Source organism: Mastigoproctus giganteus, chromosome 8, assembly GCF_048544385.1.
Source record: "Mastigoproctus giganteus isolate SK-2022 chromosome 8, ASM4854438v1, whole genome shotgun sequence".
NCBI classification, from domain to species: Eukaryota; Metazoa; Arthropoda; class Arachnida; order Uropygi; family Thelyphonidae; genus Mastigoproctus; species Mastigoproctus giganteus.
In genome coordinates, this window is record NC_143582.1 from 205,481,887 (window position 1) to 205,498,488 (window position 16,602).

At 36.8% G+C, this 16,602-nt stretch overlaps 1 protein-coding gene across 1 annotated transcript in view; it reads left to right on the forward strand.

The window, feature by feature from the left end:
* Positions 1 to 16,602, forward strand: part of Rcd5 (microspherule protein Rcd5) — a 119,192-nt gene that overhangs the window by 74,602 nt on the left and 27,988 nt on the right. Inside the window, exon 10 of the mRNA XM_090380060.1 lies at positions 11,705 to 11,733. Within this exon, the coding sequence (XP_090236186.1) occupies positions 11,705 to 11,733 (29 nt within the window). The remainder of the gene's footprint in view (positions 1 to 11,704; positions 11,734 to 16,602) is intronic.

The window sequence follows — 16,602 nt, forward strand, 5'->3', positions numbered from 1 at the left end:
AACGCAAGGGATATAAATATATAAAAAAAATATATATATATATTTTTTTTTTTTGTATAGTTTAAGTACAATTAGTAAAATAGCTTATCCTATATGAAATATATCTTACCTATTTTACTAATTGTACTTAACCTATACAAAAAATATATAATAAGACTGATGTAATGTTCAATCTAGATATGTATAGATGGCATTAATTAGTTCTTGTTTAGTTTACTTTACATAAGTTATTTATTAATTTTCTATATTTTATATATATATATATATATATATAGATAAAACTTATTGTTGTCTACCCACAATCTAGATGACTTCAACTGGAGCCAACCACCCAGACTGAAGGCAAAAAACGACAAGGAGTTCTCTGTTTCTATAATGATTAATATCTGCTAAGATATATAAAAAATCTAGAGATTAAGTAATTTGTATTTAAACCAATTAAAGGTAGTTAAAAATTTTTGAATCAAAAGGAAGATATTATAAATGTAAGCATATATTGAACATCGTTGACCCGACAGAGAATGTAATTTAATAATTAAAATAAGAATAAATGTAAAGCATAAGGCATATCTACCGTATCCAGGACATAATGTAACAACTAGTCGTTATGAAATAATAATCCCTCTAGTGAGTATATATGTGGTGACACTTATGTGACACAGACGGGGGTCTGCTGACGAGGCTACTAGAGACGGTCGTGTTCAAAGCCGCTAAGTGGATTTTTCTTATTTATTGATTTGAAATTATTGTTTTTCTAAAACTTTTGATTTAAATTTAGTAGTATAACATTATTTTGTGATTTTCTGATTAATTTGGTGTATTTATTCTTTACTCGGCCTTGTAATTGCATAAACGTATCGGTAAGGGTTTCCACGTGTTTCAACTCCGCTACCGTTCGTAATTTTCCCGCCTTTGTGATACGATAGTTATATACCGAACTAGATAGTGTTAGTTTAACTTCGTTAGCAGTTAAATTGTACGTTTAAATAAATACATATAATGACTTAGATTACAAACGTAATATAATTAATTATATTTAACATAATTAATATAATTAATTAATAAATTAATAGAATCATGACTCAGACCAGAGCAGCAAAGCAAAAGGCTCAAGCTAATGGAAGTGCTGTGGCTCAGAGCAGAACTGAGGGGGGCAGTTGTCCTCTGACTCACACCCTTATAAAATGCACTGTTTGCTTGATGTTTGCAGAGCAATCGGGTACGGGACATGATACTGCCAAGGGGAATGTCTTTGTGTGTGCGCGATGCAAAGAGTGTATCGATATCAGGCAACAACTCGGCGTTCTTGTGGGCCTATATGAGAGCTTGAAGGACAGGGTGGATGCCTTCGAAGAAACTAAATTGAGGGGCCCATCAGGCTCTCAGCTGCCCACATCAATGCCAGAGCTTGCACTTGGGCATTGCGTGACACAGAGGCAACCCCCAAGGCAGAATGCGCTGGTCCCGAAGGAACTAGTAGTTGTTGGTGACTCTATTGTCAGGGAAACGGGGAACATGCTTTGTAAAAAAGATAGGTGGAACAGGACCAGGGTATGTCTGCCAGGGGCAAAGGTTGATGACATTGTAGAGCGAATATCATCTTTTAAGGGCACAAAAGGTGATATAGTTGTACACGTTGGCACTAATAATATTAAGAGTAGGAGACCGGCAGAATTACTTAACAAGTACAGGTCACTGTTGAACAAAAGCCGAGAATTAGGGTTGAATTTGAAAGTGTCTGCAATTCTGCCCAGACACGATAGGAGGGAGTATATGATGAGAGCCTTGTCGATCAATTCGGCCCTGGAAAGGTTGTGCAAGGCTCAAGGGGTAGAATTTTTTTCAGCCTGGACTGTACTTGTTAACAGGAGAGATTGCTTCTACAGGGATGGGATACACTTAAATAGAAAGGGTGCAAGAATATTTGCTGATGCTATCGAGGCAGTGTTAGGTGGGTCGGAAAACTGCTAGCTTGGGGGGAGACAAAGACCGATAGATTGACAGTAGCCACTGGCAGAGGTGAAAGAGATTCTTGCACTGCTTCTATTAGAATGAGCAGAAACCTGAAAAACAAGATGCATGATATTTCAGAGACTGCTGGGAGCCATTGCGGTACAAGTAAACACATGGGTTGTGTTAGGGTAGCTAAGAATAGAAACAGGTGCAGGTATACTTGCGTGTACACCAATGCTAGGAGATTAGTAAATAAATTTGATGAATTTGAGGTATTGCTCAAAACATCAAAGGCAGATATTGTTGGGATATCAGAGACGTGGTGTCACACAGATATAAGGGATGCAGAACTGCAATTTGGGGAGTACGTCTACAGAAAGGATAGACAGGATAGGAAGGGTGGAGGGGTTATGCTATTATTTGAGAAACACATAAAAACCAAGGAAGTGAAGCCAGTCGACATCGATGGACAGTGCACTGTTGAGTCAGTTTGGTGTGACATAAGCATTGGGAGATCAAAATTGAGAGTAGGAGTGTGCTATAGGCCTAATGACTCTGATGAGTATAATAAGGAACTGTACAGGGAAATAGAGTGGGCCAGTAAATCAGAGAGTCTTATAATGGGAGATTTTAATTTCCCAGATATTGACTGGAATTTGGGGACTGGTTACTCACACACTAGCAGGGCTTTTGTGGATTTATTGGATGATTGTTTTCTACATCAGCATGTTCGGGAGGCAACTAGAGGGAGTAATACTCTTGATTTGATTATCAGCAGTGATTCTTCATGCATTAAGAATCTGCAGATAAATGAACTACTAGGTGGCAGTGATCACAGTGTGCTGAAGTGGGATTTACTCAAAGAGGTAACTACCATTAGGGGTAAAGGGAAGGGTTATTGCTTCCATAAAGGCGACTACGATGGACTGAGACAGTATTTAAATTCTATACAGAGGGACCAACTGATGATGTTACCAACAGCAAATTCAAAATCTGAAGCATTCAAAGAACTTATCTTGGAAGCTACTAGGCTTTACATACCAACTAAGAAATATTGTTCAAGGTTTAGGCCAAAATGGATGTCAGATGAACTAATGAGGCATATGGCAGAGAAGAAAAATGAATGGGATACTTACAAATTAACACATGACACAGAAGCCTATGATAGATACAAGTTGATATGCAACCAAGTTACAAAGTAGGTTAGGCAGGCGAAGGCAGATTACGAGAAATCCTTGGCAAGGGATGCAAAGAAAAACAGCAAAGAGTTCTTTACTTATGTAAACTCTAGAAGGAAGGGGATGAATCAGATTGGTCCACTTGATATTGAGGGGTCAACTGTTGATGATCCTGCTCAGGTAGCTAACAAACTAAATGAATATTTTGCATCGACATTCACACATGAGGAGTTATTCAGCGAGGGGAATGCCAGAGGTGTATTCAACTCTAGCAGTAAGCTACAGAATCTTGAAATAACTGGGAGTAAAGTGGAGGAGAAACTGTTGAAGATAAACACAAGAAAGGCACCCGGGGTGGATGGGATCTATCCAGTTATATTAAAGGAGGCAGCAAAGGAAGTAAGCAAACCCTTAGCCATAATTATGAGATCTTCCTTGGACTCAGGGGAAGTACCCATAGACTGGAAATGTGCAAATGTGACCCCAATTCACAAAGGAGGATCAAAGGCTGACACAAGTAATTATAGACCTGTGAGCTTAACTTCTGTTCCAGGAAAATTAATGGAGGCACTGGTTAAAGAAGCACTGCAGGATCATTTAGACAAGACTTCAGTTATAGCTCAGACACAGCATGGTTTTGTTAAGGGGAAGTTTTGCCTGACCAACTTGATTGGATACTATGATGCAGTCACAAAAGAACTGGATGCAGGGAATAACTTTGATATTATATACTTGGATCTTAGAAAGGCTTTTGATACTGTTGCACATGGAAGACTGCTACACAAATTGGAGCAGTGTGACATTGGAGGACTACACTGACAGTGGTAGAGAATGAAAGGGACTTGGGGGTGGTTGTGCAGGCAGATATGAAGTTCTCTGAGCAGTGCAGACGGGCTGCAAGAGTAGCCCATGGAGTATTGTCAATGATATACAGGAATTTTTCCAGCAGGGATAAGGAGGTGATTATTCCATTGTATAAGGCAATGGTCAGGCCACACCTAGAGTACTGTATACAGGTCTGGAGGCCTCATTTCAAGAAGGATGTAGAGTTGCTGGAACGAGTACAGAGAAGGGCAACAAGATTAGTGAATGGAACAAAGGGGTGCTCTTACGAAGAAAGGCTTAAGTTTTGCAAATTACAGTGTCTGGAGACTAGGCACCAGCGAGGTGATCTGATAGAGGTGTATAAAGCCTTGAATGGTTTAAGCATGCTCAATGCTGATGGGATTCTTCCTCTAGCTCAGAAAAATCACCTGAGAGGGCATAAATTCAAATTGAGGAAAGACAGATGTAGGATAGACGTGCGGAAATTTGCCTTTAGCCAGCGGGTGGTTGGTTGGTGGAACAGACTTCCATCCCTTGTGGTGGAGGTTGATAGCCTAAATAAGTTTAAGGCTCAGCTGGACAGGTATTTTGAACGAACAGAGGGGTGAAGTGGAAGTGGGTTTTTTTTTTTTTTTTTTTTTTTTGGCTGATGCTGCATAAGCTTGCTTTCTTCATCAGATGCCTCTACTAATGCTAATGCTAATGTGATGGATATGGTAAAAATAAATAAATAATTAATTAATTAAAGTTAAGTTAATGCAAAGAGAAACATGCAGATAGTAAGAAGAATAAAAACTAATAGAGTAGGAATAATAGAACCTGAACTCCATAAAGGCGAAAATATAGTAGTACAAATAAGAAATTGTTTCTCCTACATCCTCGGATTACGCTAATAATTTCGGAAAAATAAGAAAAAATTTAGATCTTGTCACCTTATGCACATTATACTACACATTGTTGAATTCAGAATTAATATTTTGAATATTAACAAGCAACCAGAAAACTCTGTCCTTGTCTTATATTTTCAAAATAAAATGATGGATAATTTGGATATACATAGCACTTAGAACTATTAACTTAGTAACGACTTACTACCTATTAATAACTTATATATTAATATCAGATTTAGATATGCTAAACCATTTGGTTTTAAAGCATGTAACTAAAATAATAGCTATAAACCTTCACACAGTCATATTAACATTGTACAGAATATATGTGTTTGCCACAAGCCTTCATTTCTTAGATACGTAGATCCTAACCATAACCACATTATAACCGGCGATTTAGATATAATCCCATATCCCGAGCTTAGAGATATTTTATCACTTGGTTTTAAGTTTTGACCTAATCTACCTATTAATAAATCAACTTTTAAAAAACTGTTATATCTAGATTTATTAAAATACTGCATAAGATCTGCATACAAATATAACATACCACTTGAGGCATACCACATGTGACTGTTCACAATGCTAAATATAATATTTAACAAATATTATCAATTGAAATTCATTTAGATTATCCGGTATATTTCAATACCGGATAATCTAAATAATACAAAATTAATAAATAAGCAGCTCAAAGAAATACACAAACATTTTGTAATTACTCTGGTTGACAAAGCTACTTGCAATTATATGTAAGTCATATTACATAGAAATAATTAAAAACGAACTGCAATCCAGTAGCACATACAAATACATAGCATCTTCCCCTAATGTAATAATTAAAAAAACTAATAGCATTGCATAAAAAAATTAAAGTACAATAACCTAAAATATCCATTTATGTATGGTATATCTAAATTTCATAAATCACCTATTGCATTTAGATTCATAACATCATGTAGAGATAGTTATGCTAAAATTCCAGGTAAAACGTTAGAAATGTTACTTAAAACTATATTAAATAATGTAAATAAAACTATTATAATAAATAACAATATTCAGCAAATACAAATATTTGACTTTAACCGTTTATTCACTAGTATCAATCTCGACAATTTAAAAGATGTTCTCCAAAAACTATATTTGGAACATAAAAATGCTATAAAGTTTGATTTAACCTACTGGGATACTCTAATAAATTTGTGTATTTTTAAGAATTACTTATATGATGGAACTTCGTTATACTTACAAGTGAATGGCACCCCTATGGGAAGTCCAGCATCCTGCATAATTGCAAACCTCTATCTATATTCTACAGAAAGAACATTCCAAGATAACCTACTTATGTTCAGATACGTAGATGATCTATGTGTGTTTAATTGTCCTCATTTCATTCAGGATTACAGCAAATTATATCCAGAAGAACTTGTATTGGAAAAAACTAACAGTTCTGATACTATAGCAAATTACCTGGATCTTCGTATAGAAATATTTCATAATAATATAGATGTAAACATATATAATAAAAGAGATGCATTTAATTTCAATGTAGTCGGCCTTACAAACTGGAGATCTAATATATCGAAATCAGTGCATGCTAATATCATTTTATCCCAATGCCTGAGGATTTCTTCTATTTGCAATAAAAACACAACTTGTTCAGCAAACATAATAGCATTGTACAATAAGTTGATAAATAATAATTTCCCTATCGCTTACCTGAAATACCACTTCAGGAAGGTGATAAATATAATTTCAAAAATTCATTTTCTGAACCTATTGCTTCAATATAATTACCATAATTACGGATTTAGAGCCATGTATATTATGTACATAGGATACACTTTGCTTTCTTGGTGTCTTACGGCTTAGAACACTTGTACCCACCAGCCTGCAAATTATAGTGTATCTTTTATTTTATTTTTGTTATTTTATCTTATCTTATTTTATAATCACACTGTATATACTTAAGTTCACGCTAAGGCGACATGCAAATTCAGCTCAGGGTCCTACTATAGGAACAGGTTTGCAATCCCGGGCATACCCGAGCTACAACTTATATCTTGTATTGTCTTTAAGCTGTCCTACTCTCTTTATTTTTATTTCTCCGAAATTATTAGGGCAATCCGAGGATGTAGGAGAAACTATTTCTTATCTATACCACTATTTTTCGCCTTTGTGGAGTTCAGGTTCTATTATTCCTACTCTATTAGTTTTTATTCTTCTTACTATCTGCATGGTTCTCTTTGCGTTAACTTAACTTTAATTAATTAATTAATTATATATTTATTTTTACCATATCCATCACATAGGGGTCACCACATATATATGCTCACTAGAGGGATTATTATTTCGTAACGACTAGTTGTTACATTATATCCTGGATACGGTAGATATGCCTTATACTTTACATTTATTCTTATTTTAATTATTAAATTACGTTCTCTGTTGGGTCAACAATGTTCAATATATGCTTACATTTATAATATCTTCCCTTTGATTCAAAAATTTTTAACTACCTTTAATTGGTTTAGATTCAAATTACTTAATCTCTGGATTTTGTATATTTTATATATCTTAGCAGATATTGATCATTACAGAAACAGAGAACTCCTTGTCATTTTTTGCCTTCAGTCTGGGTGGTTGGCCCCAGTTGAAGTCATCTAGATTGTGGGTAGACAACGATAAGTTTTGTGTGTGTGAATATATATATATATATATATATATTTTTTTTTATATATATATATATATATTTATATCCCTTGCATTTCTGTAATTCCAGCTTGGTATTGTCTGCTTGAATTACGTTCTATATTATTATCTTCAATATTATACAAAATATTTTATACACATTATGGACATAATGTATAATTGCTCTAACAACTGCATTGGCCCATATGTATTAGTTACAACTTGTTACAATTTATTAACTTTCTTTCCTTACTCATATATATATATAATAATTTTATTCTATATGTAGAGGAATTAAATAAACATCAATTATAGATCACCACAAAAATAAAAAGATACCGTACACCTTTTTATAATGAAATAAATATATAAATTTAAAAAAATAAGTAACTAACTTAAATCCAAATTATGTGGCACCCCTGGAATGTTGTTGCGGCACCCCAGTTGAAAACCACTGGTTTAGACTGAACTTATGTTGATGTTTGTCCTGTCGCACTGCATAAGGGTTGTCATCACACCAGATGTGGTTGTTATAGTAGTTTAAGACCCCATCATGTGTAAAACCAGCCTCATCAGTGAACAGGATAAATGCCAAGAAATTCAGAACCACAGCACACTTTTGTTAAATGTGTTGGCACAATGTTCTTCGTGCCAGAAAGTCTATCTTAGTAAGCCCTTGCACCCGTTGAAGGTGATAGGGGTACAGAAGGTTTTCATGGAGAATATTCCAGCTAGTCATATGACAAACTCCTTCCCTTACTGAAATTCTTCTTGTACTGTTATCTGATGGATTTTTGTCCACATTGTGAAGAACTCGTTCCTCAAGGTCAGCATTTCGTACCTCTCTTGGTCTTCCAGTGTCAAACGATCTTCTCTCAAATGAGCCCTGCTCTCACAAACGTTGGTGGATTTGTGTGAATGTTCTTGGACATTGTAAACGTTGGTGGATTTGTGTGACACCTATTGGGGTACCTTTCTGAATAAAGTTCAAGTGTTCTTAATGCATTCCCTCTGAAAGATCATAAGTGTAGTACATCTCTGCCATTTCACTCACCAAATACATTTTCTTTGCGATTTCTTTAATCTGAAGTAATCTGCAGTATCTTCCACAACCAACTAACGTTTGTAAACAACAAAGAAAAAGCCAATCAACAAAACACTACTACCCATTGCAGATATCTTTTCCGCTGATTGGTGGAGTCTCTACTAGTATCGTGTTTACATGGTATGGAGGCGTGTGGGGAAGAAACTTAAGTGTTTCTAACCCATGTTTAAATGAACTTTTTTTTAATATTTGGTCGATGGGAATATGCTCCTAGAATATTTGACACCAATTTAAATACACCCTGTATATATATTTATTTTTTTTTATGTACATATTGTGTAATATAGTTAAAAGTTTTGTCTGACTGTTAGCTAATAGGAGTCAAAATCAGAAAGGTAATTAGGATAGAAATATATACTCCTGTCCTCATATTACATTAATAGCCCAGAGTGTGGAAAAAATTAGTTGTAGGAAAGTAAACAGTATATGATTGAATATAAAGTTGGTGCTCAGGTTCTTCGGGAGAACATTTCCCATCCATGTTAGTAACTTCCCTGGACGTATTTCCACACTCTGGGCTATTAGTGTAATATGAAGGGAGGAATGTCTATTTCTATCCTAATTACCTTCCTAATTTTGTCTCCCGTTAGCTAAACAGCCAGACAATGACTTTTAATTATATTACACATTATGTACATAAAAGTATATATATATACTTACTTGCTCTATCTATGCAGCCAGTTGCAAGGTAGTTGAGTAGTTTCATGCAAATTACTTAGAGAAACCTCACAAATAACACACACACACACACACACACACACACAAATACTAACTTGTTTAATTTGATTAAACATTTAATTTGATCTAAATTGAAGCCCCTGGCCATGGCCCGTTAGGCCATGGCCAAGGGTTTCAATTTCAGCATTAACATGTCCCTGCTTCAGTGTTCTGTTTAAGTTACTCCAATAAATAGTTGTGGATTATTAATTTGCATATTTTCTTTTAAAATTTCCTACAAAAAAATAATCAGTGGGGAACATTTGACATTGATGCTGGCTAAGTACTCAATGACAGTGTGAGTATAACGTGGCCTCAACAATGCCCTCGCACACACACCATTTGGACTCCCCCCAGTCACTATCTGGAAGATTAGAGGTATAGTGTTAATTGTAATGTGGCTCCAGGGGTTTCCGCCTACCTGCTTGCCACTGTAGTTGTTTGCGATGAATATGATTCTGCAAAGTGCGTGTGGTACAGTTCTGTAGTGCTATGTCATACAGTTGTATGACATAGCACAACATGCTACTGAACCATTCCTTGAATGTCAAAAAATAGAAATGACCATAACTTTTCCTGCAGATGTTACTACTTTTGCTTTTTTTGGTGTTGGCGATGATGTAGACTTCTAAACAGTTTTTTTTTTCTTACTCACTGGTTTGAAATGATGAAGCCAAGTCTCATCTGTTGTTATCACCTTGTGCAGAAGAACCTCACCATCTTCAATAACTATCCGTTGCAGCTCCTGACAGACCTCCATGTGAACTTGCTGTTGCTCAGATGTGAGTAGGCTTGGAACCCAGTGTGTGCACATATGTATCGTGCAAATGGTCATAGAGAATACTGTGTGTGCTTCCTACTGCTTCCTACTAATATTGTCAGCATCTTTGCTGGTTGCTTACTATTATATAATGACCTTCTCTCACAATTATTGAAGCATTGTTTATGGTTCTGTGGTGACAGTGGTGGTTGGAGTCCTAGGACTGCTAATTTTTATGATTGAATCACGTCTATCTTTGAACGTTCTAAACCACTTGCGAGCTGTGCTGTATGGAAGGTTAGACTCAGCATAAAAGCCATACTTTGGCTTTTGTTTTCTTGAGATGGAAACAAAATTTGAGAGCACCATACTGTTCCTCGCATATCACTTCCATTGTTGTGTAGGCAAAACTGAACAGGCATAAACTTGACTGACCGCCAAGGTCACACTGTGCACACGAGTTAACTGCACAGTTGCTATGTGATGCAGATTGGTTTAGTCTTAAATTCCACAAATCAGCTAGAAATAGTAAGCAATACAGTTGTTCGTGAAAAATTGAGGGCTGTTCAATAAAGAATGATCATTCTTTATTGAACAGCCCTCATAACACAGGCACCTCCGTAGCCAGGTGGGAAGGAGCAGCAGTGTGTAGCACACGCTTCTTGATTAGACCAGGGTTCGAGCCTTCACCACCAAATACGGAGGATGCAGAAAGGTCAGGGAATGACTACCGCATATCCCGGAGCAATATGGCCTTAGTTGCTTAATGCTCCTAAAAACCCAATAACAATAACAAAAGCCCTCATAACAGCACCTTTGGGGCAGCAAGTAACTTAAGAGGAGGTTGCAATTTAAAAAATATATATATATGTATATATATATATATATATATAGATTTATATTTAATTATATTAAAAATAAGTGCTATATTTATTTCTCACCCAAATGAAGTCAGTTTATTTGCACAGTTTGCGCAAATTAAAATTATTTTATCATTTGGGAGATCACAAATTCATTTATCATTTTTAGGGGGTTGTGGTATTGCAAAGTTTAAGAACCCCACGAATAAAGTTTAAGTCAAAATATTTAGTTTTCTGCAGTCAAGTTGAGGTTAATTTTAATAACACACAGTAGATACATTGCCGATTGGCTTATTATTATTATTATTAGCAACATGGTGCAAGGAAGCCTGAGGCTTATGCTGCACCTGCCAAAAATAAAGAAAAAAAATCCCCGAGTTACCCTGAGAGAGAGAGAGAGAGAGAGAGAGAGAGAGAGAGAGAGAGATTGGAGCACCACCACTGCTGAGTTAACAGAATGTTCTAATTTAAAAGTGAATAGTTGCAAAGGAATAAATATATCAAAGAAATTGATATATTTACCCATTTTGTGGCTAAAAAATTGAGAGTTCACAGAGACATTGTATTGAACATTTTTTAACTTCAGTAATTTCCTGTTAATATTTGTGAATTAACTGTTGTCTTTATTAACATATTTACTTGCTTTCTATTCATGTTTGTGGTTGTTATTACTATATCCTGTTTAAAGTTTCTCGTAATTTAAAAAATTTTAACTTTAATTTCAGGGATCCAAGGGATGACGCTTTAGAATTAGGTATGTGTGGTTGTTTTTTTATTAATGAATATATCAAGAATGTCTAGATACGTTCATCAGAAATTTTTACTGGTTTTTAAACGATTAAAAACTTTTTTTTTCCATATACCTGGTCTCTTTTTTTTTTGAAGTGCTTTGGAGTGTGTTTCATCCATTGACTTTACTTTTATCAAACTTAAATAACATTTTGATACTTTTACACCTCCGTAGTCAGGTGGGCAGAAGCAGTAGTGCGTAGCACACGCTTCTTGATTAGACCGGGGTTCGAGCCTGTGACCACCAAATACGGAGGATGCGGAAGGTCAGGGAATAACCACTGCATATCCCCAGCCCGGATAACGAGTGAGGGTTGGCGTCAGGAAGGGCATCCGGCCACAAAAATTTCATGCCAAAACAAAAAAAAAAAAAAACTTTTACATATGCAGACACCTGACAAAAAATTAGTCACTTGTGGTATTTAGGGCATATAACAGATTGAATACACATACATACTTTTGTGCTTATTTGCTTACAGTACTAAAATTAAAGTATAAGATTAGCTCATTTCTTTGTTTACAGATATACCAGCGGTAACTGTAGAAGCAAGGGTTTCTACCATGAATGGTGAGGTGCAGAAAAGATGCTACTGATATCTCTAAATAGACCTACGAGGCTGGGAAAACTCATATTAAATAATTAAACTTCACACCAACCAGTACTTGAAAAAATTTTAATACTGTAACTAAAAACACTGTATTTACAATAAAATAATTAAAACTAGTTTAAAATATTTAAAATATATAAATAAAAACAATTAAAATATGACTGAAAAGAGATATTAAAGAATGTTAAAAATTTAAAATATACCGTAACAACTGTAGCTTTTGAAGACGACAGTCTCCTTTCTCAACAGCATACATTTCTCTGTATGCCACATCCTTAAATAGCAGGTCCACGGCATTCGTCACATGGTTCCCCAGGAATGCGATTGGTATTTCCCATTTGCGCACCAAAACTGGAAATGGCTTGGGAGTGCGCTACCTGAAAGTGTTCATCGTGTCCCAAGATAACCGTTTCAAAGAGAGGGTGAAAACGTACACCCTTATCTCTATTAATGGTATTACTGGCTGCCCCAATGCATAAGCTCTCAAGCCATTTACGGTTCCAGAACCCCTGTGCATGATCTGTGATGACAGCATCCTCTGGGGAGATCTGATGTTGCTTCTCACAGAAATGCTCTGTCACAGCAGAATTCCCGTAATTTGCAGTCTTTATTGCATTCATGTGTTCCCCCAGCCGGTCCTTAAGCTGCTGCCCCGTCTCTCCCACATAACATACCTCGCAATCCAAGCGTTTAATTTCATAAACTACCCCGCTGCTGGCTTCCTTCGGTATGGGGTCTTTAACTCTTGATATCACTGTGTGCAACCTCTGTCCCGGTAGTTGCACACAGTGTATTTGACACCCCCAAACTATTCGCGCAATGCGTTCCGTGAAGCCCGGATAGTAAGGAATGTATGCAGTGCCCACAGGGGTAGACGGTTCACTATAAGTAGACATCACTCCCCTAATGAATCTGTCTAAGACACTCTGGGGGTAACCACATTTCTTAAGGTCTGCTGTGACTGATAATCTCATTATCTTTATCCTCTGAGGTAGTACAGTGGAATCCCACCTATCAATTAAACCCTTGACTACACTGTTTTTGTGTTGGCTGGTGTGTGCCGAGTTGTAATGGGTATACTGACCCCGGCCATAGGCTTCCTATCAACATTGGTCTTAAGCCTAAATCCTTCTCTGACCACCAACATGTCAAGAAATGGTAGGGTTCCCTCTGTCTCCACCTCTGAGGTGAATTGGATAAACGGGAAGAAGCTGTTAAGCACATTGAGTATTTGATCTTCTCTCACCATTCTGAATAATGGTGAATGTGTCACCAACATATCTTTTCCATTTATGTATGGGAAATTCCAAATCCTTAAAAATTCTCAATTCCAATTCTTTCATGGCCAAATTGGACACAATGGCACTAATAGGGGAACCCATGGCTGTGTCATGGACCTGCCTATACATGACATCTTGAAAGACCATGGTGGTACTAGACAAACAAAATTCCACACCTTCACAAATATCATTAACACTCAAAAGCGACCTAGTACTTAAACATGTATCCTTTTCTAATGCCGTTCTAACACATTGAACTCCAAACTTAATCGGAATACAGGTAAACAAAGATATAACATCAAAGGAGATCATAATCTCATCTTCGCTTATAGTCTGATCTTTTATAAAACCCACGAACTCTTTACTATTCTTAATCACAAAACTGGAAAGTCCTACTATGGTTGCAATCAGCTTGGCTAAGTATCTTGATAAGGCATAGGTAGGACTATTGATGAACGATACAATTGGTCTAAGCGGTATACCTACTTTATGTATCTTTGGGAGACCGTAGAATCTAGGTAAACAGCATCCAGTAGTATGTAAGGACCAATAAACCTCCTTCGATATCCATCCTGCCTTTTGCCAACACTGTATAAGATTATTTACTTGCCGCTCTAAACTAACCAACGGGTTCCTTCGAGTGACTTTATACGTAGCAGTGTCCCGTAAGAGTTCTAAGGCTTTATAGCAATACTCTTTTTTGTCCAACATGACCGTGGCTCTCCCCTTATCCGTGGGTAAAACTATGATTTCATCATCCTGTTTGAGTTCTTTCAAAGCCTTTCTATGACTGGCACTAAGATTGGAGGGGACAGGCTTGACCTGACTCAAAACAGCCACAGTTCTAATACGGATTTTATGAGCTTGGGCCACTGGTAACTAGCACCCCCTGCTGATCTCTAGTCAGCCGCATACTACTAAGATTACAAATAAAATTAGTATTATCATTGCTACGTGTGGTCGCTGTCTCCTCTAACAGCCTATTAAATTTACTAATTTCCCTCTGTTTATAAATACCCAGAACTTTAGTCGTTTTCTCCAAGACAAACTTCATCACTAATGATCGATGACCTGGGGTTATATTGTTAATACATTCTAAAGCACACTAATTTGTCTTCTACTAATCCCTAAATCATCATGTAATTTTTGGATCCAGATGCACAATATCCTTTTCTGGAACCTATTAGTAGCTCTAACTAAGCAGTCATCATCAAGGGTATCGTAACACGATATCCCCATGGCACCAAGCCATGTGCTTTACATCGATATGCAAATCGTAAATGCTGTTGCTGTTTGGCCTCCGTCATGCTATATTTCTCAAGTTCACAAATGCGACGTACCGCTGAATGGCGGTACGTCGCATTTGTAAATAATTAAACTTCACATCAACCAATACTTGAAAATATTGAAAATAATATTTTCAATATTTTAAATAATATTTTGACACCCAATAAACCACCTGTCGCGGAAATAGCAATGGGCATTGAGAAAGCCATCTACAAGTTACCAGTGACCCAAGCTAATGAAATCCATATTAGAACTGCGGCTATTTTGAGTCAGGCCAAGCCTGCCTCCTCTGCCTCCTCCAGTCTTAGTGCCAGTCATAGAAAGGCTTTGAAAGAACTCAAACAGGATGATGAGATCATAGTCTTACCCATGGATGAGGAGAGAGCCATGGTCATATTGGACAAAAAAGAGTATTGCTATAAAGCCTTGGAACTCTTAAAGAACGCTTCTACGTATAAAGTCACTCGAAGGAACCCGTTGGTTAGTTTAGAGTGGCAAGTAAATAAACTTATACAGTGTTGGCAAAAGGCAGGATGGATATTGAAGGAGGTTTATTGGTCCTTACATGCTACTGGATGCTGTTTACCTAGATTCTACGGTCTCCCAAAGATACATAAAGTAGGTATACCACTTAGACCAATTGTATCGTTCATCAATAGTCCTACCTATGCCTTATCAAGATACTTAGCCAAGCTGATTGCAACCATAGTAGGACTTTCCAGTTTTGTGATTAGGAATAGTAAAGAGTTCGTGGGTTTTATAAAAGATCAGACTATACGCAAGATGAGATCATGATCTCCTTTGATGTTATATCTTTGTTTACCTGTATTCCGATTAAGTTTGGAGTTCAATGTGTTAGAACAGCATTAGAAAAGGATACATGTTTAAGTACTAGGTCGCTTTTGAGTGTTAATGATATTTGTGAAGGTGTGGAATTTTGTTTGTCTAGTACCACCATGGTCTTTCAAGATGTCATGTATAGGCAGGTCCATGACACAGCCATGGGTTCCCCTGTTAGTGCCATTGTGTCCAATTTGGCCATGAAAGAATTGGAATTGAGAATTTTTAAGGATTTGGAATTTCCCATACATAAATGGAAAAGATATGTTGGTGACACATTCACCATTATTTAGAAGGTGAGAGAAGATCAAATACTCAATGTGCTTAACAGCTTCTCATCGTTTATCCAATTCACCTCAGAGGTGGAGACAGAGGGAACCCTACCATTTCTTGACATGTTGGTGGTCAGAGAAGGATTTAGGCTTAAGACCAATGTTTATAGGAAGCCTATGTGCTGGGGTCAGTATACCCATTACAACTCGGCACAGACCAGCCAACACAAAAACAGTGTAGTCAAGGCTTTAATTGATAGGGTGGGGTCCCACTGTACCACCTCAGAGGATAAAGATAATGAGATTATCAGAGTCACAGCAGACCTTAAGAAATGTGGTTATCCCCAGAGTGTCTTAGACATATTCATTAGGGGAGTGATGTCTACCCATAGTGATCCGTCTACCCCTGTGGGCACTGCATACATTCCTTACTATCCGGGCCTCACGGAACGCATTGCACGAATAGTTCGGGTGTGTCAAATACGCTGTGTGCAACTACCGGGACAGAGGTTGCACACAGTGATATCAAGAGTTAAAGACCCCATAC